The following is a 23,514-nucleotide window of genomic DNA, read 5'->3' as shown; positions in this document are numbered from 1 at the left end:
TTGGTTGGTGACACCAGTTTAGACTAGAAATGGCAAAAAAAAAAAAAAAAGGGTTTCTCAAGAAGAGAAATCTGCTAACATCAAGTATATATTTAAGTGTCAGGAAGTCTTTTCTAAAAGTATTTGTATGGAGTGTAGCCACGTATGGAAGTGAAACGTGGACAACAACTAGTTTAGACACGAATAGAATAGAAGCTTTCGAAAGGTGGTGCTACAGAAGAATGCTGAATATTAGATGGGTAGATCACATAACTAATGAGGTGGTACTAAATAGAATTGGGGAGAGGAGGAATTTGTGACACAACTTGACTACAAGAAGGTATTGGTTAGTAGGACACAGTCTGCGGCATCAAGGGATCACCAATTTAGTGATGGAGGGAAGTGTGGAGGGTAAAAATCGTAGTGGGAGACCAAGCGATGAATACACTAAGCAGATTCAGAAGGATGTAGGTTGCAGTAGTTACTCAGAGATGAAGAAGCTTGCACAGAATAGAGTAGCAGGGAGAGCTGCATCCAACCAGTCTCTGGACTGAAGACCACAACAACAACATATTAACACCACCATATGGTAGTTCTGGTTACACACAATCCCACTGTTCAAGAACTACAAGAATGAAACATGTTTCTTCTATCACATTTTGAAAGTAAATATCAACTTGTCATTCTGTAATTTTCCAATCTTTAAGATAAACTTGTCTTCTGATAAGATTGTACCTTCTGGACATACCCTTCTTGTCACAACAAACAACACATACAAACTTCAGGGTCAGGGAATGGGTTTAAACACAACCTGGAATGAAATGGACATGACTGTTTTCACAAACTCATTGATTAAGCAATAGGAGACACTGAAGTTCCTACCACTAGGTAAACATTAGAAGAAAGTAGTTTCTCCTTGTCATCTGCTCAAAAACCTCTGAAATAAAGCAGGTGCGTGTGACTAAAGACCATTTTAGTTTCCTGCATTATCTACCTACCTTGAAAGCCTCAACAATATCAGGATCATTAAGCAGAGAATAGAAGTCGAATCCAGGTGAGCCGCCACCGCCACCACCGCCTTGCTGCTGCTGTTGCTGCTGGGATGCAGCCGAGGCTTTGGCATGCTCCTCACGCGCTTGCTTGGCACGTCGCAGCCGCTCTTGCAGTTCACGTTCAGCACGTTTGCGTTCGTACTTGCGGCGATGTTCCTCCAACTTGCGTGCCTGCACAATAAAATACTCTAGTATAAATGACATTATAAAGTGAAGGTTCTATTTGTCATTATACCACATAAATAAAAACATTATAAATGCTAAGAGGCTAGCAGTTTGTCCGCTTTAGGATTCTGGATGCATGTTATTAGTGCCCTTTCAAAATTAAATCTGACCGCTCAGTTACAAAAAACAAAATATCAACAAAACAGAACTAAAAACAGTGACAAACACATTAGGCGATACAAATGCCAGAAATTGTTTTAACAATTCACACACATTAACCCTCCCTATGAAAAATTCAGAATGTGATTTGCATCCTCACAGACATTTTTAACACTGGAAGCATCATTATCTAAAATGGAGTGCAAACTGCCATCTAGAAACACCTGATGCTCTGTGTGTGTGTGTGTGTGTGTGTGTGTGTGTGTGTGTGTGTGTGTGTTGTGTGTATTTGAGAGATAAAAATGGCACAACCCGTAAATGTGGAAAAGAATAATATTAACACAAATTCTCACATATTTTTTGTTGGTATAACATATCCTCAAAAATGAGAGGACACCGATTTTTTTGTGTATGCTGTCTTTGCTAGTAAATGAAAGACAGTTCAGCAGTTGTTATTCAATTTTTTGTACTTTTTTAACAGAACATCAGCAGCAGTCTGTAGTACACAATTCAATTTCTAATATACACTTGGCAGATTGGAACAAAATTTAGTGTTATTTTTTATTATTTCATTTAACCCTTTAAAGACTACATCGAACCATTAATTATCTTTAGTCTGCTTCTGCTTCTCATCATCCCAAAAATACATCATCTCACTGTGGGTCTATAATCTTTCTAGTGCCTATGGGTTTCTTTAGTTTCAGACTCCTTTCCCCATCAGATGTTTGGATGTGAACTTGTACGAATCACACTTCTGTTTGTTTGTATGTAGTATGTGTAGTTTGCAGTCAGTCAACAGTGACTTCTGTGAAATCCTTTTCTTCCGACATGAAAACTTCTCTCAGTTACTTGTGAGTAATCCACTCATGTTATATAAATTTCGAATGTCTTATCTGTGCAGTGGAACTGAATACAGGTCATCTGAAAATTTCCACTTACAGATACTATAAAGAATTTTGGGTCTGTATATTTCCCTCAGTGCCTGTCATACTATTTCCTTGATGGAATTCACATTGCTTCTTGGTGACAATGTCTCACTTGTGTAAAGAAATTCTGGGAGAATAAATGTGTGTCAGTGGTGAAGTTTGACTTTAGTGGAAAGGGACTTCTGTTATACATGTCCCAGATAATTTTGTAGACTCTATGCAGTTTCGAGTTACTTATTTCCTCCCTAAAAGCCTTGAACAAATTCTGAGCACTGTTTTGCTTGAAGTTTCCTCCATTCTACTCAAATGGTAATTGTGCCTAATTCACCTGATTGTGATTGATATTTGTTTCTGTACTTCTAAACAGTTCTACAGTTCTTTAGGCTTTGCCTGCTTGTATACTGAACTGCAGGACTCTGTCACATTCCAGAACACACCACTTGTGTTCATGTCTTTTGTGAATGTAGGGCAAGTCTTCTTACTGATTCATAAGTGGTGTCAAAAATACATCACTTGTTTGTCTGCAGTTACTGTAAACTTCTGCACATTTTGAGCTGATTCATGGTATTTTAGATGGGACTGAAGTGGATAATGATTTGTAAGTAGTTATGGCTGGACTATATGTAGCCCTTGTATACTCAAATAGATCATGTTTTCCAGACAGAATTTTCCAGTGATTACTACATGATTGAACTGTTTTTAAACTGGTGTTATTTCAATCTGCATCATTATGGAAATTATAGGCAATGTTTTATAGTCTAATTTTTCAAATGTTCATGTTTTTCACATTTGTCCAGCAGTGGAACTACTGGTAGTAATACTAATAGAGTAACCAGCCAACCATAAACAGCACAGCATAAACATGAATAAAAACCACAAAAAATCATATTAAAAAAAATAAACTGAAACAAATCTGTAATCTCAAAGTTGTTTACAACAAGTGACAGGAGATAGAAACACAAACTAATGTAATATCTGATCAAACTGAAGTTGTTGTATATGAAGTGCAATTTATTCATCTTGTTACATACAATTTGCAGATCAACTGCTTTATGTTAAGGGATACGTCAAGATTTACCATGATTTTTTTATAAAAATAATACCACTTTTACATACATCATTATAATATTACAACACAATGCTCACAGTAGTTTTTGTCACACATGAATTCTTCAATAAAATAATAGGACTTTTCCCTTAGAAAAATAAAGAGCAAACTTTTACACAAGCCAAGCTAGATTTTGAATACATTCCTGCATTTTGGTTTATAGTACTTATTTTAACCCATATTCTCTGGTGCTTGGGCACAGGAAGTTTCAAATTCTCTCTATGTCAATTGCCATAACTGTGAGGTAGGTTTCAAGTGTGTCGTGTGTGTGTGTGTGTGTGTGTGTGTGTGTGTGTGTGTGTGTTTTTATACAGGGAAATCAAACCTCATAAATGTACAGGCAAGAAATAGATAGTATCACCTTTTATTTTTTTTAATTTAATATTATTTTTGAAGTGAACAACATGATACTCTTTGGTGACACACTTGTTTGTAATAATACAGGAGTTGTCACTTTTGTTGAATTCACTCGCATGGTTATGCCACAATGAACAACTGACTCAATATAACAGTGACGACTATCTTACTGGTACCCATGTTCACTGCACTTGACAAAACACAAATTGCAAATGATAAGGACATTTCATTTATCTGCTAAGTGGTCTTGTGAACCTTCAAATTCAAATTTTTTGTATGATATTGGCTATAAGACTTAACATGGTTTGCTTCTGTGGTCTCCTGATCATTACAAGTCATTTTTATGGTCTCTTCTGATGATTTAGTTACAAATTGTCACCATCTAGGTTTTAGTGACATTCAGTTGTAGTTCATTTTCTTCTTCTTCTTCTTCTTCTTCTTTCTGTTTTGGCCATCTGAGAGCCACATTAATTCATACCAGCTTTGTTTCTTCTGGCCCCTCTCTTTGTCCAGTATTTTTCACTGTCATACTTTGCAACCTTCTTTTCTCTTCTGTACATGATGATTCTGTCCAGGATCTAGTTCTGTCCTGGAAACCCGTGAAACCTTATGTTTTTCCCTTTTTTTAATTTAAAAATCACCCTGTTGTATATTTTTGGTTCCTATATTAAATTTTTTTCCAGATCACATTGTACCTCCTGGATTCAGCAGACTATGATTCTCTTCTTCACAAGAAACTGTGTTGTTTACTGTGTTCACCTCACCTAGTCCATTTCAAGGATGTGTCGCAATAATACGGTCCTCCTCTTCCTGATGATTTCTGAGATTCTCTCTATCTTGGTATACAGTTCTTGGTTCACTCGTCTTCTGCTCTTTGAAGTCCCAATATTCTCCTGAGAATATTTTATTCCAGCAGTCCTAGTCTCTTAAGCACTTCTGTTCCTACAAGGTTAAGACTTTTTGCTGCATAGAAGACTTCAGGACAGATCACTGTATGGTAATGTCTCAATTTTGCTTTGAGCAAAATATTCTTCTTATTGCAAATGTTTATTGTTATTTTGTATGCTAAGTTCAATTTGTTTACTGGTGCACCCATTGCTTCTTTTTCTTTCTCACCAGTTTCTACACATTCTCCTAGGTATTTAAAATTCTTTGCCTTCTGAAGTTGTTCTCCTTCTATGTTATCCATCTAGGAGCTGTCATACTCTGTGTCTTCCCGGTAAAGATCTGTAGACCTGCTTTAGCTGGTTGTCTCTGTAGATGCATTGTTTGGTTAAATGCCTCTTCTAATTAATCTGACAATATCATAATAATGTCTGCAAAAACTAGAAACTATATCCATGTTTGACTTTTTGCTGCATAGAAGACTTCAGGACAGATCACTGTATGGTAATGTCTCAATTTTGCTTTGAGCAAAATATTCTTCTTATTGCAAATGTTTATTGTTATTTTGTATGCTAAGTTCAATTTGTTTACTGGTGCACCCATTGCTTCTTTTTCTTTCTCACCAGTTTCTACACATTCTCCTAGGTATTTAAAATTCTTTGCCTTCTGAAGTTGTTCTCCTTCTATGTTATCCATCTAGGAGCTGTCATACTCTGTGTCTTCCCGGTAAAGATCTGTAGACCTGCTTTAGCTGGTTGTCTCTGTAGATGCATTGTTTGGTTAAATGCCTCTTCTAATTAATCTGACAATATCATAATAATGTCTGCAAAAACTAGAAACTATATCCATGTTTGACTTTTTGCTGCATAGAAGACTTCAGGACAGATCACTGTATGGTAATGTCTCAATTTTGCTTTGAGCAAAATATTCTTCTTATTGCAAATGTTTATTGTTATTTTGTATGCTAAGTTCAATTTGTTTACTGGTGCACCCATTGCTTCTTTTTCTTTCTCACCAGTTTCTACACATTCTCCTAGGTATTTAAAATTCATTGCCTTCTGAAGTTGTTCTCCTTCTATGTTATCCATCTAGGAGCTGTCATACTCTGTGTCTTCCCGGTAAAGATCTGTAGACCTGCTTTAGCTGGTTGTCTCTGTAGATGCATTGTTTGGTTAAATGCCTCTTCTAATTAATCTGACAATATCATAATAATGTCTGCAAAAACTAGAAACTATATCCATGTTTATTTTTCCTTGTGCTCCAGTCATATTCCACCCTCTCCTCTCATTTATCGCCGACATTCCCTGCTCACCTTGTCAAGTACACAGTTAAAGAGCAAAGGTAAGTCCGTCCCCCTGTCTGATTCCAGTTTTGATCTTGAAGGCCTCTAAAAGCTATAGTTTGAACTTAACCTTGTTGCTTAACATTTGGTTAATCAGTTCACTGGATTTTCTACTCAAACTCACCTCCTCTAAAATTTTTGGAATAGTGTTTGCCTGCCTACTGAATCATAAGCTTTCTTGAAAGTCTACAAATGTGGGCGCAAAGTTCTTGCTCCTCTGTTCTTGATATACGATTACTGGTCTCAGAGTTAAGATTTGTTCTGCACTTGATCTCCCCATTTCTGAAACCTTATTTGGTGATGGAAGTAGAATTAAAGATTTCTTTAGTACTTCCACTTTGGTGGAATTTTTTCAGAGACTGGTATCTAACTTCGAATTTGAACTGATATTCCATATGCAAATAAGACTGAATGTTCATCGGTAGTAGATTTTAAGTCAATAACATGGAAGAGAGTGAGTTGGTATCAAATATTGAACCCTTTAGGGCTCTCTGGGAAACTTTTTCCAGTCAGAAGTATAACTGCTTATATTTGTTGCACTTTGCTTCTTATTTGAGCCAAACCATCATGATGCATTGTTCTTGATCTCGTTCATCCAGTCTGTTGCGAAATAAGGATTGGTTTACTGAACTGAATGCTTCTGTCTGAACATAGAATATTCCTGTCACCATTTTACCTACATATAAAGACACACATTAACCCTAACAATACCCACGCATTTTCCAAAGCAGAAATTACCACCAAGGGGAGTAGGAGTGTACTTTATTCTCACACAAAAAGACGTTAGAAAAAACTAAATTCATTACTTGCTGTTGAATTATATTAACAACATACTTTGTAAAGAGGTGCCTGTACTTAAGTTGGATCCATAGCCTGAAAATACAATTTAGTACACACTCTCGGGGATATCAATGCCCTTTCAATAACATTTATTACCAACTTTATGACCACTACAAAAAATTTAAAATGCAAATTTCGCTCATTGTTTACTCTCAACCTACTTTTTAAAGAGATACTGATGTGTAAGTACGGTTCTGAACCTGGAAATACTGAAAACTATATTCATTAGGGGAAGTGACATCTGCTACTGAGACTTACATTTTTAAGTTTAAATGAAAAATTTAAAACCTCTATGGAATCTGGTAAAAGAAGGAATTTAAAAAGGTAATTATTTTTTATTTTGTAATACAAAGTTATGCTGACTGGATTACAATATTTTTGAAAGTTGGTCGTAAAGATCCCCCCCGTTTTGGTATTGCTAAGGTTAAAAATCAAAGCCAGTCTTACAGTTATGTGAAGCTAATTCACAAAAAGGGCAAACTTTTTCCCCAAACTGCTAAAATGAGAGGAGAGGAAAAACTTTAGTTGGGCAGAAATTATAATTGAATGCTGGTACTAAAGAATCAACCAAAAACAGTTACGTGAACAGAGTTTTCATCTAGCGACGTCTGAGCGTCATTCCCGAACGCTTTCCGCGGACGCACAAGACTTTATATTGCGATTGACGGGTGCTGCCCCTAGCGGCCGTTAATTTAGGCGAGAGCATGAATCTTCAGCGGCGACAGCGAGATGGCGCTAGAGCGCTGCTCTATGCCCACCCTTATAAGGGGCGGCCGGCCAGTTAAATATAGGCGGAAGTCGAGCTCCGCGCGGGGGTATTAATACTGGGTAGATGCTCACCGCCACAACCACTAGCGGGGGCTCGAAGCCCGGACGCCGGTTCTATTTGATACGACGCCGCCCGCGCTTCCTTCATAGTAAGAGCAACGACGGGAGGAAATCTGAAAACAGTCATAACCGAATTTTCCAGTTTCCGTAGCTGAAAACTTAAAATGGAAAAACGTGAAATTACGATTTACTACTTCACTTGGTTCTATAACGCAGTACACATCATTCATGTGAAATCATTACGAAACGATGGCAGATAAATAAAGCCGTACAGTTGAAAAAAACTGAGACAAACTATCAAAATTGTATGATGTATCGCCAATTAAGATTTGTGCCATGTCGCTATCTCACAGTAGTTTCTCGTTTCTTGAATAAATAAAGTTTTTCTGTGTCACTAACCAATATTCATCAGGTTCCTCTGACATCATTTTGCGTCATATATGACCTAGGATGAGAACTATGTAATCATCTGGCGCAATATAGCTACCAAGATAATTTCGTGAGCACATGTACATTTTTTTTAAAAAAGCTGCCACCACAAATCTGAGTCTTATTAGTTTCCGTTTTATGTAAAACTGTAATGGCACCTTCATGCGTTGTTACATTCTTTCTGTCATGTTTACGGTTTCATCGACCACAAAGCATCTTGTAAAATTACTTGCAGTTTGCACAAAAGCGGCGTTCATTAGAATCTGCACAACAGAATGAGAAATGATACGTACCCATTAATTTAACACAATAATATAATTACTGGTTTCTAACTATAAGATACCACATTCAGACAACAAGGTGTGAAAATCGGTGATGTCGAGGGATTTAAATGTACACAGATATAAGCAGAAGAGTTTTATGCCACCTAAAATTTCGATACTGGTTACTTTTTCTCTTACGCGTATAAACCATGAACAGAATCATACAGGTACATACATAACAAAATGCTAATCTTCTGAATGATGATGTAAATTTGAACGGGCCGAAGTGACGAGCGGTTCTAGGCGCTTCAGCCTGGAACCGCGCGACCGCTACGATCGCAGATTCGAATCCTGCCTCGGGCACGGATGTGTGTGATGTCCTTAGGTTAGTCAGGTTTAAGTAGTTCTAAGTTCTAGGGGACTGACGACCTCTGACGTTAAGTCCCATAGTGCTCAGAGCCATTTGAACCATTTTGTAAATTTGAACGCTATCAATCTTAATGCAAAGCACTAACATATTGAAAGCTTTGTGATAGATAGGTCTCAGTTTCGAAACTATGGGTGGCATTATTCTGTAGCAATGAATAAAATTATCAAATTGTTTTCTGTTTCTGTTCACATCTCGTATAAAGAAAAGCATGTCTCCAACTGCACCATAACGATTCTAAACCCTATGAATCAACGTGCGTATAATTCATGGGTTTCATGTAATGATGAAATCTATCGAAAAGATGCAATGGTTCACAGGGGTACCCCCTCCATTGGGTCATTTAGACCTTTCCCCTCCTGTCAATCGTGTTCTCTCATCTCTAATCTAATCATCATCTTCTAAAAGCCACTTTGCGGTATCATCACTTACTGTACACCGTCTGCCTGCCGTCTTCATAGAACCACAAATCGGACGAGAAGCATGCGATCATTTGCACAAGTCAGGGATAGCTGCTTACTATTATACAGAGCAGGCAACTTGCGCTGTCTGAGGGAGAGCCGGTTCTACAAGACGAAGAGTTGGAAACCGTCTGCGACAGCAGACCAGGAGGAAAAAAGTAACAATACGACGTGTCAAACCTTGCCCTGCATTGTGACCAAAGCGGAAAATAAGTTATGCCGAACGACGCCTGTCATAGGAGCATGAGGGGTTAAGGCGTACGGCGACGTGGTTTCTGAGTTAAGCTTTCGAGTGTCTGAGGCATCAAGGGATCACCAATTTAGTATTAGAGGGCAGCGTGGAGGGTAAAAATAGTAAAGGGAGGCCAAGCGATGAATACACTAAGCAGATTCAGAAGGACGTAGGCTGCAGTACGTACTGGGAGATGAAGCAGCTTGCACAGGATAGAGCAGCATGGAGAGCTGCATCAAACCAGTCTCAGGACTGAAGACCAAGACCACCAACACCACCACCACCACCACCACCACCACAACCCTCGCATGTCCATCAGCAAACAGACCTGCGTCGAGCTCCTATGGGACTTGCTGCCGACTGGACCTTTAACTCGTATCTTCAGTCCACACCGAACAAACATATACAGGGTGATTCAAAAATGCATGTAAATATTTTAAAGGTGTATTTGTGAGGTAAATATAAGACAAAAATGTTCTATAAATGTTTTTCCATAAACGTTTAATTCCAGAGTTATCGTTAAATACGAAAGTCATGTCCGTATCAAAACGACGGCAGTGCAAGCAGCAGGATGCCATATTCTGGTACGTAATTCACATACGTATCTCCCAACAGTTGATTCGAAACTGCATGAATAGTGTTTGTTTTTGTTTGCACGTGATGTTTACTCCTACTGTACGGAAGATGGCGCTGATGTTGTTGGTAACGGAAAAGTACGTCCTGTCGTTCATTCATCGTCGGAAGGCTAAAGGTTTCGTGCACATGATGTACTCAAACAGTGAGTATGCTGATATGCACCTTGTGTATGGTGCAGCAGATGGAAATGCACTTGCAGCAAGACGAAGGTACAGTGAGCTGTTTCCAGGAAGACGGTTACCAAGTCATCAGACGTTTGTATCTGTGGACAGACGTATGCGGGAGTATGGCATTCGTCCTGGGCCACATTCAGGTCGACCACTTGAGCATGCAGTGAACGTCGAGGAACATGTTTTGGACCTGGTAGACCAAGATCCATCTATCAGTACGAGACAAATTAGTGCAGCTGTACGACTTCCACAATCTACTGTATGGCGGCTGCTTCGGAGACAGCAGTTGCATCCATTTCACCTGCAAAAAGTGCACGAATTGACACCTGAAGACTATCCTCGCCGTCAGCAATTCTGCCAGTGGTTACAAGAGCGTCATTTGAATGATCCAATGTTCATTCGGCGGATATTATTCACAGATGAGGCCATGTTTACTCGTGCGGGTGTAATCAATTCGCATAATATGCACCAGTGGGCTGTCGAGAATCCTGGCGCGAGAATTGTGCGTGGATATCAACATCAATTCTCCATAAACATTTGGTGTGGTATTGTGGGGAATTACTTACTCGGACCTCATGTTCTGCCTCCAAGGCTGAATGGGCACGCGTACTGCGAATTTTTGGAGGGAGAATTGCCTGGATTGTTACAGGATGTCCCTCTTGCAACACGAGCCACCATGTGGTTTATGCACGATGGTGCTCCCGCCCATTACAGCCGCAACGTAAGGGCGTACCTCAATTCTGCGTATCCACATCGATGGATAGGTCGCGGAGGACCAATTGCTTGGCCAGCCAGATCACCTGACCTGAACCCTTTAGACTTTTATTTATGGGGCCGACTAAAGACATTGGTGTATTCTTCTGCAGTACCGAACAGAGAAGTGCTACAACAAAGTATTGAAGGTGGTTGTGAAATTATTCGTGGAGAGTTGAACGGACTGTGTAATGTGCAGAGATCATTGATGCGACGAGCACGGGTCTGTCTGCAAGTTCAGGGACAGCATTTTGAACATGCATTGCATTAAGATTTGTGCAAATACAGTACAGTACAGTACAGTCTGTAAAATGCTTCAATTTTCCTTAGTTATTGTGCATTGCTGTAGTTCAATCAACAGGACCTAAATTAATACAGTGTTCGCGAGGAATTGTTTCAGTTTGTTACGTCACGTTTATTTATCAGTTTGCGTTGTTAGTCCAAATGCACTGTAATTAAACTGTGAACTCTGGGAATTAAATACCTTACGTTGTATTGAATGTATTATCCTGTTTTGTTCATAACTCTGTAATAAGCCAAGTATGGAAAAAAGTGTATAGAACATTTTTGTCTTATATTTACCTCACAAATACACCCTTGAAATATTTACATGCATTTTTGAATCACCCTGTATATCCAGGGGTAGTCATAAATTTAAATTATCACCTCGAAAAAATGTATTTAGTAATTAAATAATTGTTTGCAGGTACATATCTGCAGATCTGATACATATTGAAATTTCCGTCCCACACTGCCACAACAGGCCACTGGAGAAGTAAAAAACAAACGGCGCACTCCGACTGTAAAGTGGAATATCGTGCGTAATTTCTTTTCTGCATCTGAAGGGCAACATCGCTGCAATAATCCACAATGGCGTCATTATCCGCTTTCGTCTACAACTGTTTTAATTTTATTGAAATTTCGGCTTATCTCTCATTCGTCAAGTATAAGATTCGATATCATATTAAGCTTCGCAATACCATGAGGGGTTTCTTTATGCCCACCTTTTTTGAAATATTGAAATCTAGTCACGTACCTCATACTTTAAAATTTTGAAAAAATAATTGTTTTCTAATGAGTTCTTCTAGCAGATACCATAATTGTTTAATCTTTTCCAGTAAAACTTTAGCCAAAAATTTAAGTCTTAGCAATGATTTTTCGCAGCATATGTCATTCATATTTTCCGGTTCTGACCGTTCTTACACATAAATATATCTCTAAAAAGTATGTTGTGGATAAAAATCAACGACAGTTAATTAAATTGGTATTTATTTTAAATTCTGTGTCAGCAATAGTTAAAACTTTACGACTGTCGGTCAATTTTCCCACGGCGGAACACAGGCAGGCCTGCATTTTGGAACGTAGCGCGTTAAGTACCACGAATACGGCACCTGGGCCGTGTATTCTGGGACACGTGAGGCGGGCAACATCCCACCTGTACACTTTACACTCGTTTTCAAATACAGTGGCTACAACAGCACTGGCAGAAGGGCCTGCAAAACGTACTAATTATACCTTCTGAAGCTGTATGTTGAACACAACAGTGCTCTGGCTGTTTCGCTCGCTTACACTACGGTTCCAATCAACGTTATTTTACTTCAGGCCGCCCAGTGGCCCTACCTTAAATATCATTAATATCATTACTTGCAGCCTCAGGGGAATTTTCTTTGGTTTTGAGAGTACTGCCTCATAACGACATAAGAAACTACATTATGAGGGAATTTAGAGCCTTCCACGAAGTATTCAGGTCGATCAACGACATTTTTCACTTTACTGGTTTAAAACGTGAGTTTTATTTATCATCACGAGACGAAAATGTTTCTATTAAACTGCAGAAATAACGAGGACAATGAACAGTTGCTTCAACTCCTCTATTGTGCGTGAGAGTTTATTAAATCTGTAACAGCGACTCCTAACGCATGTAGGCACAAAGTTTTCTTCTTATTTTTAGATGAGGAACTCTATCTTTAAGCTCTGGTAACATTTTCGATACGCCTTCTAAATATTAGAGTGTAAGTAAAACCTGAGATTAAAAGACAACTTTTTCAGGCTTGCAGATAATAGGCCAATTAAAGAAATACCCATAAATTAAATGAAAGAATCCATCATGTGACTGTCCCATACGTTCATTACTAGCAGTATACCGTCTTTTCGTTGCAATAAGGCGATTTATCCAATAACGAGACCAAAAGTTCCACTTCGTTTAGCGCTTGAACAGTCTGCGACGTTGCTGCACATTTCTTAGATCTGGCTGTGTCCAACAAGTTCTGATTCAATTAAGCCAATTGTCAATTGCTTCGCTGGCTGCACGAGTCTTAGCCTCAGCGAAGAATAAATTTCCTATCTTCCAAATAAGTGTGTGTGTGTGTGTGTGTGTGTGTGTGTGTGTGTGTGTGTGTGTGTAAATCAAAGACTGCTCACAGGCAAAGGGCCCATTGCGAGGTGCAGCGACGCTGTCCAGCGATCTCCGCTCGGGGGTTGAGAATGCTCAACAGATGGCAAGCTGTTATGCGCTATTTACAGAGGGCTTACACGCGCGTCAACTGCTTTGACGCAAAGCAGTCCCACGGGTGCGCGCGGAAACAGCGGAACGTACACAACGATACACGAATCGCGCCCACGCTACTTTTCACCGTACGCGACCGCTTGGTTGCTCTTGCGACCAATTCGAAAACGTTTTACCCAAATATTGAACGTAGTCAAGACATAGTAGCACATATCCGTATTAGCAAAACGTAAATAAATTACCAGGTGTAGAAGTATGAAACCGGAATTTGCTATAGATGGTACTAGCCGTCAGTGTACGGCCCGTGAGACCGCGTCTGCAGCGTAATTTGCTTCCTGTAACGGCTGACGACAAATGTCAACACACCATGGGCGTAAAGGTAGGAAGGAGCAATATAGTACTTGACTCCTCGGTGAAGGTATGTTCCCGAAACTTCAACAAAAGCCCGTACCGAGCTATTGAGCGTCATGCACAAGGTGGTTTTTTGATTGCAAACGTTTTATTTTTGACAAACCTTCACATAATGTGTTACATTTTATCTACTAATATGAGAAGTTGGCATGAGGTCCCAACTCACAATGGGCACGTTTCGTAACAAAATTTTCGAAGACCAGAAGATGTCAGCCAAGCCTGTCGAAGCCTGTTGCCAAAAGTACGCACGTATTTATGCGATCTTGTACAGAGACAGTTTTTTAACAATTAAAACAGATCGCTCCTTCTCACTTCGCAACATGAGAAATTTCACTAAACGTATAATACATAAGTAGGTGGGAAGATCCGTTACTGCTCAATTACGCTTATGGTTGGAAACAGAAACAATCGTCAAATGTCGGAGCTCTGACTTCTAGAAAATGCTATGCTCAGTGCCAAACCCGAAGCCATTAAATGTTTCCCAAAAATGGAGCCGTCATTACACGATAGACTACAAAGGCGCACTCGAAACGGTGGCTCATCAAAGGCTTTTCAAACCGTTCCCATCAACAGAAAAAGTAGTAGCTGTGATTTTCTGACATTATGACGCACTTCTCATAGCATACTCTATAAAGGCAGAGCCATCATCGTTGGGTATCAGGGTTTACTAGTTGACAAATTGAACAGTTGTATTTAGTCTAAGCGTCCAAATTTTGAAAAGGAGAAAGTTCTTACACGTCACGATGGCGTATTCCCCACATACGCCATCGATCGTTGCTTCGAAGTACTTCCACATCCGCCGTTTCATCTCCTAGCAACCACTCTTTCACCTGCACCTACATAATACTCTACAAGCCACCTAACGGTGTGTGACGGAGAGTGCTTCTGGCACCACTGATTTCCCCCCGCCTGCCATACACGCGAATGGCGCCTGGGAAGAATGATTGTCGTTGAGCCTTCGTATTAGCTCTAATTTCTCGTTTTTTTTTTTTTTGTTTTTTTTTTCGTCGTGGTCATTTCGTGAGATGTATGTGGGAGGAAGTAATATGTTCTCCCATTCTTCCGAGAAAGTGTTCACTCGAAATTTCAATAGTAAGTCTCTCCCTGATCCACAATGTCTCTCTTGTAATGTCTGCCATTGGAGTTTGTTGAGCATCTCTGCATAGCTCTCGCGCCGACTAAACGCGCCATTTTTCGCTGGATCTTCTCTTTGTTAGCAAATTTGGACAAAATGGCTGTGTTGACCAATTCAACATACTATGATGCTGAATCTGAGACACGCTAATTTTGCACTGTTGGGTAAATCTTATTGTATTTATGACATAAAACGCCTGAAAGATGGTAGTGATTCTGCATTTGCTAGTATACTGAAAAACATTATCAATGCAATAGTTTCCATCAGACATCACCGGAACAGTGGCATGTGCAGAATTAAAAGGGCGGTGATGTAAGCAGATTCCATATCACGTAAACTTTTTTTAACAACCCTAGAGGTAGTTTTCAGATCCCTTATATGGGAAATTGGAGAAAGGAAAAATGCGTCGAACCACTTTCGTCTTGCTGATGTCACTGAACTGTTAGCTTGCTGCGAAGATGACCTTCAACACAGGAAGGAACAACATAATACTCTGGTGGTCATTAAGATTTCAATATCAGGAAGGATAGTAGATTTTAAAATTCTACTTATTGTGCGTATAAGCCACAGCACGAAGAACGTATGATATGGAGGTAAATAGGCTGTAAAATTTAGTACACGGAGCTGCCACCTCTGACAGCATTAACGTCTCTAACCCGACTGTGCTTTGGCTTGAACTGAGCTTGGATCACTGATACAGGTACGTCATTCCATGCTGCTCCGCCTCTATGTCAGATTTCAACAATAGTTGCGGTTGACGAATGATGGCCTGCCAGTCTCTGGGCAATCCATGACGACATGTTTTCAGTGGATGAGAGATATGGAAATCCGGTTAGCCAGGGCAACAGTCGAGCACCCTCTGCGTCGAGGTAGATCAGAAACTTGTTTTATTTTGTTGAAAGATAACGTCAGGAAACCTCTAAGATAGGGCATGTCGGAAATGAAACGCGCGATGTCCATTATCGGCTCTGCGAACTACAGGTGATCGCGTTGTGTACCTAATGGCAACCTATACACCACCACACGAAGTGCTGGGCCCGAACGACGGTGACGAATGCGATGTGGCAATTTCCGTCTCCTCGGAGCCTCCACACACGGATACGTCCATCCTCATACTGTAGGCAAAACCACGACTTGTCTGAAACGACGGCACGGTGCTACCCATCTGTCAGCGTCGTCGTTGAGCGCAGCACCACTGTCGGTTGGGGTCCCTCCGCTGACGCGTCAAAGGAAGCCGCAACAATGGTCGCAGATTAGGACTCCTGTCCTATTAGTTCCGCGATCAACCGGCCATATTTATACTATCTTCTGCTTTATTAATATTATTTATGTATGACAACAGTATGAACACATATATGGGAGAACGCGTCTATTTTTTTTATCGTGGCTCTTGTTTTTTGTTTGACAGGAGTAACTACTCATACGACAGTGTTTAGCGTCCAACAATATTAAATCCATCCATCCATCCATCCACAATGTGTGTTCTACGATTCTGTATTCGTATCACAGTCGACCTACGCGTGCTGTACTATCGCGAACAGTAAATCGCAATCTCGATTGACCACAATCGAATTCCGACATACGAATGCTGTCAGCCGTTCCTCCTCCTCCTCCTCCTCACACGAAGCACAACAACGTCTTCCAACAATTCACATTGAAATGCTATTTTTGCTGCGTTATTTCTCTCTATACACAGATGGCGTTACTACTACCTACTCTGTGCGGTTGCGCTGCAATGTTAATCAATTGCATATCCGAGCAAAGTGCAAGCCTACACTTCATAACAATTTCACGTTTGTTGCAAGCCTTCTTCGTGGTGATGCAGTTCTCATGCCCGGTACTGGTCTGGATCGGAAGGGTTAATTATAACGGCAACGAATATGAAATAGATGGACCGGGCGTAGATGAGTTTTGAAAATACACAGGGGAAACATGAATGCGCACTGCTAAATGCTGGAATGCATGGAAAGATTGAGTGGTCGTCTTTACCCAGAATTTGGTATTAATCTGTACCATTAAGGGACAACACTGGCGGAAAATGCGAAATATAGGGCTACGACAGGCAATACTGACCCTACGTCTTATCTTTGAAGATAGGTTAAACAATGGCAAACCTAAGATTCTAGCATCTGTAGACTTAAGCGAGAGCTTTTGACAATGTTGACTGGAATACACTCTTTGAAAATATGAACGAAGCAGGGCTAACAATATAGAGAGCGAAAGGTTACATACATCTTGTACAGAAACCAGACGGCAGTTATGAGAGTCGAAGGACACGATGGAAAGCGGTGATTGAGAAGGGAGTGGAACAGGTTTGTAACCTATCCTCAATGTTATTCAGTCTTGGAGAGCGAATTACAGTTCGGGAAGCAGAATTAGAAAGTTTCAGGTTTGCCGATGACACTGTAATTCTGTCAAAGACAGCAAAGGACTTGAGAGAACAGATGAACGGAATGGACAGTGTGTTCAAAGGGGATATAAAACGTACTTTAACAAAAGCAAAACAAGGGTAATGGAATGTAGTCGAATTAAATCAGGCAGTGCTAGGGAAATTAGATTAGGAAGCGAGACACGGAAGTGATAGATGGTTTTTGCTATTTGGGCAGTAAAACAACTGATGGTGGCCGAAATAAAGATGATGTAAAATGTAGACTGGCAATAGGAAGAAAAGTATTTCTGGAGAAGAGAAATTTGTTAACATCGAATATAAATTAAGAGTTAGAAAGCGTTTTCTCAAGACATGTGTCTGGATTGTAGCCTTCTACAGAACCATAAAAGCTTATCGTCAATTGTACTCCGGGAAAAGAGACTAATTTCTTGTTCTGTATCATGTGACACGTTGATGTTGAGGATTAGTAATAAATATACATGACATTCCTGTGGACGTGGATTGTAACAAAATTATTTCATCTTGTTCACGTTGTAATAAACTGATCTGCTAATTTGTGTCGTCCCGGCCCTCTCCAGGAGTCGAGCTAAGAACCCATCAATGTACCGACGAGTGTTATTTGGTACGACAGAACAGCATCAGCGTAAACGGACGACATTATCAGCAACACGTGTAAGACAACTTTCATCACACGGCATTTTCAGCACTGTTACTGGACATCATTAGCGTAAAAGTGGCATTTTTGTCACAAAGTGTTTCATCACTCGAATACACACTTAAGTGTTGCAGATATAGCTTTTGCAAGCCACATACTATCTCCCTATATCACTCTTCATGTTATAACGGCACAAATTAATTCACGTTGTTGTTGTGGTCTTCAGTCCAAAGAATGGCTTAATGCAGCTGTCTATGCTACTCTATCCTGTGCAAGCTTCTTCATCTCCAAGTAACGACTGCATCCTACATCCTTCTGAATCTGCTTGGTGTATTCATCTCTTGGTCTCCCTCTACGATTTTTACCTTCCACGCTGCCCTCCAATACTAAATTGGTGATCCCTTGAGGTCTCAGAATATGCCCTACCAGCCGATCCCTTCTTCTAATCAAGTTGTGCCACAAACTTCTCTTCTCCCCAATCCTATTCAACACCTCCTCATTAGTTATGTGATCTACCCATCTAATCTTCAGCATTCTTCTGTAGCACCACATTTCGAAAGCTTCTATTCTCTTCTTGTCGAAACTATTTATCGTCCATGTTTCACTCCCATACAAATACTTTTCAGAAAACACTTCCTGACACTTAAATCTATATTCGATGCTAACAAATTTCTCTTCTTCAGAAATACTTTCCTTGCCATAGCCAGTCTACATTTTATATCCTCTCTACTTCGACCATCATCAGTTATTTTGCTCCACAGATATCAAAACTCATTTACTACTTTAAGTGTCTCATTTCCTAATCTAATTCCCTTAGCATCACCCAGCTTAATTCGACTACACTCCATTATCCTCGTTTTGCTTTTGTTGATGTTAATCTTATATCCTCCTTTCAAGACACTGTTCATTCGATTCACTGCTCTTCCACGTCCTTTGCTATCTCTGACAGAATTACAATATCATCGGCGAACCTCAAAGTTTTTGTTTCTTCTCTATGGATTTTAATTCCTAATCCGAATTTTTCTTTTGTTTCCTTTACTGTTTGCTCAATATACAGATTGAATAACATGCGGGATAGGCTACAACCATGTCTCACTCCGTTCCCAACCACTGCTTCCCTTTCATGCCCCTCGACTCTTATAACTGCCATTTGGTTTCTGTACAAATCGTAAATAGACTTTCGCTCCCTGTATTTTACCCCTGCCACCTTCAGAATTTGAAAAAGAGTATTCCAGTCAACATTGTCAAAAGCTTTCTCTAAGTCTACAAATGCTAAAAACGTCGGTTTGCCTTTCCTTAATCTATTTATTCGCACGAAGTAATGGCCGCTATCGACAGGGGATCTCAAGTTGATTCCGTATTTCTAGATTTCCGGAAAGCTTTTGACACCGTTCCTCACAAGCGACTTCTATTCAAGCTGTGGGCTTATGGGGTATCGTCTCAGTTGTGCGACTGGATTCGTGATTTCCTGTCAGGAAGGTCGCAGTTCGTAGTAATAGACGGCAAATCATCGAGTAAAACTGAAGGTGTTCCCCAGGGAAGCGTCCTGGGACCTCTGCTGTTTCTGATCTATATAAATGACCTGGGTGACAATCTGAGCAGTTCTCCTAGGTTGTTCGCAGATGATGCTGTAATTTACCGTCTAGTAAGGTCATCCGAAGACCAGTATCAGTTGCAAAGCGATTCAGAAAAGATTGCAGTATGGTGTGGCAGGTGGCAGTTGACGCTAAATAACGAAAAGTGTGAGGTGATCCACATGAGTTCCAAAAGAAATCCGTTGGAATTCGATTACTCGATAAATAGTACAATTCTCAAGGCTGTCGATTCAACTAAGTACCTGGGTGTAAAAATTACGAACAACTTCAGTTGGAAAGACCACATAGATAATATTGTGGGGAAGGCGAGCCAAAGGTTGCGTTTCATTGGCAGGACACTTAGAAGATGCAACAAGTCCACTAAAGAGACAGTTTACACTGCACTCGTTCGTCCTCTGTTAGAATATTGCTGCGCGGTGTGGGATCCTTACCAGGTGGGATTGATGGAGGACATCGAAAGGGTGCAAAAAAGGGCAGCTCGTTTTGTATTATCACGTAATAGGGGAGAGAGTGTGGCAGATATGATACGCGAATTGAGATGGAAGTCATTAAAGCAAAGACGTTTTTCGTCGCGGCGAGATCTATTTACGAAATTTCAGTCACCAACTTTCTCTTCCGAATGCGAAAATATTTTGTTGAGCCCAACATACACAGGTAGGAATGATCATCAAAATAAAATAAGAGAAATCAGAGCTCGAACAGAAAGGTTTAGGTGTTCGTTTTTCCCGCGCGCTGTTCGGGAGTGGAATGGTAGAGATATAGTATGATTGTGGTTCGATGAACCCTCTGCCAAGCACTTAAATGTGAATTGCAGAGTAGTGATGTAGATGTAGATTTTCTAAGTTAAGTCGTAGAGTCAGTATTGCCTCGCGTGTTCCAACATTTCTACGGAATCCAAACTTATCTTCCCCGAGGCCAGCTTCTACCATTTTCTCCATTCGTCTGCAAATAATTCGTGTTAGTAGTTTGCAATCCTGACTTATTATACTGGTAGTTCAGTAATTTTCACACCTATCAGCACCTGCGTTCTTTGGAATTGGAATTATTATCTTCTTCTTGAAGTCTGAGGGTATTTCGCCTGTCTCATTTATCTTGCCCACCAGATGGAAGGGTTTGGTCATGACTGGCTTTCCCAAGGCTATCAGTAGTTATAACGGGATGTCGCATATTCCTGGGACCGAGTTTCTACCTACACTAAGTGATCAAAAGTATCCGGCTCCTGGCTGAAAATGACTTACAAGTTCGTGGCGCCCTCCATCGGTGATGCTGGAATTCAATATGGTGTTGGCCCACCCTTAGCCCTGATGACAGTTTCCACTCTCGCTGGCATACGTTCAATCAAGTGCTGGAAGGTTTCTTCGGGAATGGCTGCTCATTCTTCGGGGAGTGCTGCACTGAGGAGAGGTATCTATGTCAGTCGGTGAGGTTTGGCACGAACTCGACGTTCCAAAACATCCCAAAGGTGTTCTATAGGATTCAGGTGAGCACTGTGTGCAGGGCAGTCCATTACAGGGATGTTACTGTTGTGTAACCACTCCGTCACTGGCTGTGCATTATGAACAGGTGCTCGATCGCGTTGAAAGATGCAATCCATTCCTGAATTGCACTTCAGCAGTGGGAAGCAAGGACATGCTTAAAACATGAATGTAGGCCTGTGCTGTGATAGTGCCACGCAAAACAAGAAGGGGTGCAAGCCCCCTTCATGAAAAACACGACCACACCATAACACCACCGCCTCCAAGTTTCAGTGTTGGCACTACACGCGCTGGCAAATGACGTTCACCGGGCATTCGCCATACCCATACCCTGCCATCGGGTCGCCACATTGTGTGCCGTGATTCGTCACTTCACACAACGTTTTTCCACTGTTCAGTCGTCCAATATTTACGCTCTTTACATCAATCGAGGCATCGTTTGGCATGTAACGGCGTAATGTGTGGCTTATGAGCAGCCGCTCGACCATGAAATCCAAGTTTTCTCACCTTCCGCCTAACTGTCGTAATACTTGCAGTCGATCCTGATGCAGTTTGGAACTCCTGCGTGATGGTCTGGATAGACGTCTGCCTATTACAAATGGTTCAAATGGCTCTAAGCACTATGGGACTTAACATCTGAGGTCATCAGTCCCCTAGACTTAGAACTACTTAAACCTGGCTAACCCAAGGACATCACACACATCCATGCCCGAGGCAGGATTCGAACCTGCGACTGTAGCAGCATCTGCCTATTACACATTACGACCCTCTTCAACTGTCGGCGGTCTCTGTAAGTCAACAGACGAGGTCGGTCTGTACGCTTTTGTGCTATACGTGTCCCTTCACGTTTCCACTTCACTATCACATCAGAAACAGTGGACCTAGGTATGTTTAGAAGTGTGAAAATCTCGCTTACAGACTTACGACACTTGTGACACCCAATCACCTGACAACGTTCGAAGTCCGTGAGTTCCGCGGTGCGCCCGTCTGCTCTCACGATGTCTAATGACTACTGAGGTCGCTGACATGGAGTACATGGCAGTAGGTCGCAGCACAATGCACCTAATATGAACAACGTATGTTTTTGGGGCTGTCCGGATGCTTTTTATCACACGCTGTAAGTCTTTCAGTGCTCTGTCGAATTCTTCACGCCGTATCATATCTCCCATCTCATCTTAATCTACGTCCTCTTCCATTCCCATAATATTGCCCTTGAATTACCCTTTATATACTTCTTCCACCTTTCCGCTTTCCCTTCTTTGCTTAGAACTTGCTTACTATCTCAGCTCTTCTTATTCATACAGGTCGTTCTCTTTTCTCCAAACGTCTCTTTAAATTATTTTGTACGCGGCATCTATCTTACTCCTAGTTACATACGTTTCTACATCCTTACATTTGTTCAAATGGTTCAAATGGCTCTGAGCACTATGGGACTTAACTTCTGAGGTCATCAGTCCCCTAAATTTGGAACTACTTAAACCTAAGTAACCTAATGACATCACACATATCCATGTCAGAGGTAGGATTCGAACCCGCGACCGTAGCAGCCGCTTGGTCCCGGACTGATGTGCCTAGAACCGCTCGGTCACCGAGGCCGGCTTACATTTGTCCTCTAGTCATTTCCGCTTAGCCCTTTTGCGCTTCCTGTCAATCTCATTTTTCAGACATGGTTCCCTTTTGCCTGCTTCATTTACTACATTTTTACATTTTCTCTTTTCATCAATTAAATCCAGTATTTCTTGTGTCACCCAAGGATTTCTACTACCTATCGTCTTTTTACCTACTTGATCCTCTGCTGCCGTCACTATTTCATCCCTCCAAGCTACCCACTCTTTTTCTATAGTATTCCTTTACCCTGTTCTTGTCATTCGTTCTCTACTGCTCCCTCTGAACTTCTCCACAACCTCTAGTTCTTTCTGTTTATCCACGTCCCATCTTTTTAAATTCTTAGCTTTTTGCAGTTTCTTCGGTTTAATCTAACGTTCATAACCAATAAATTGTGGTCAGAGTCCACATCTGCCCCTGGAAATGTCTTACAATTTAAAACCTGGTTCCTAAATCTCTGTCTTACCATTATATAATTAATTCATACTGCGCTTCAATTTTGGAATTAAACTGAATGTTTGTAGCGAATGGGTATAACTGTATAACAAACAAAAATGATAACTTGTAAAAAGATGTTTATTTCCTCGATACCAGACAGAGACGTCACGTTCAATTTTGGCTGATGCTTTTAGATGGCAATATACCATGCTTCCATAACATAAGGTTTTCTCCGAAAATTCATTTTGTGGTTTCGTTATTGTTTAGTCCTGGTTTCTACCCTGTCAAGCGCA

The 23,514-nt window shown here is 40.7% G+C and overlaps 1 protein-coding gene across 2 annotated transcripts in view; it reads right to left on the bottom strand.

Annotated features, from left to right (window-relative positions):
* LOC124804884 (putative protein FAM10A4) overlaps positions 1-23,514 on the bottom strand; it is a 187,751-nt gene that overhangs the window by 11,362 nt on the left and 152,875 nt on the right. For both annotated transcript variants that reach the window (XM_047265249.1, XM_047265250.1), the window contains exon 5: positions 978-1,202. In XM_047265249.1, coding sequence (XP_047121205.1) covers positions 978-1,202 — 225 coding nt within the window. The remainder of the gene's footprint in view (positions 1-977; positions 1,203-23,514) is intronic.

This window comes from Schistocerca piceifrons, chromosome 7, assembly GCF_021461385.2.
Source record: "Schistocerca piceifrons isolate TAMUIC-IGC-003096 chromosome 7, iqSchPice1.1, whole genome shotgun sequence".
In the NCBI taxonomy this organism is placed as follows: domain Eukaryota; kingdom Metazoa; phylum Arthropoda; class Insecta; order Orthoptera; family Acrididae; genus Schistocerca; species Schistocerca piceifrons.
The sequence above is the reverse complement of the archived record's forward strand: the minus strand, read 5'-3'. Positions and strand labels throughout refer to the sequence as shown.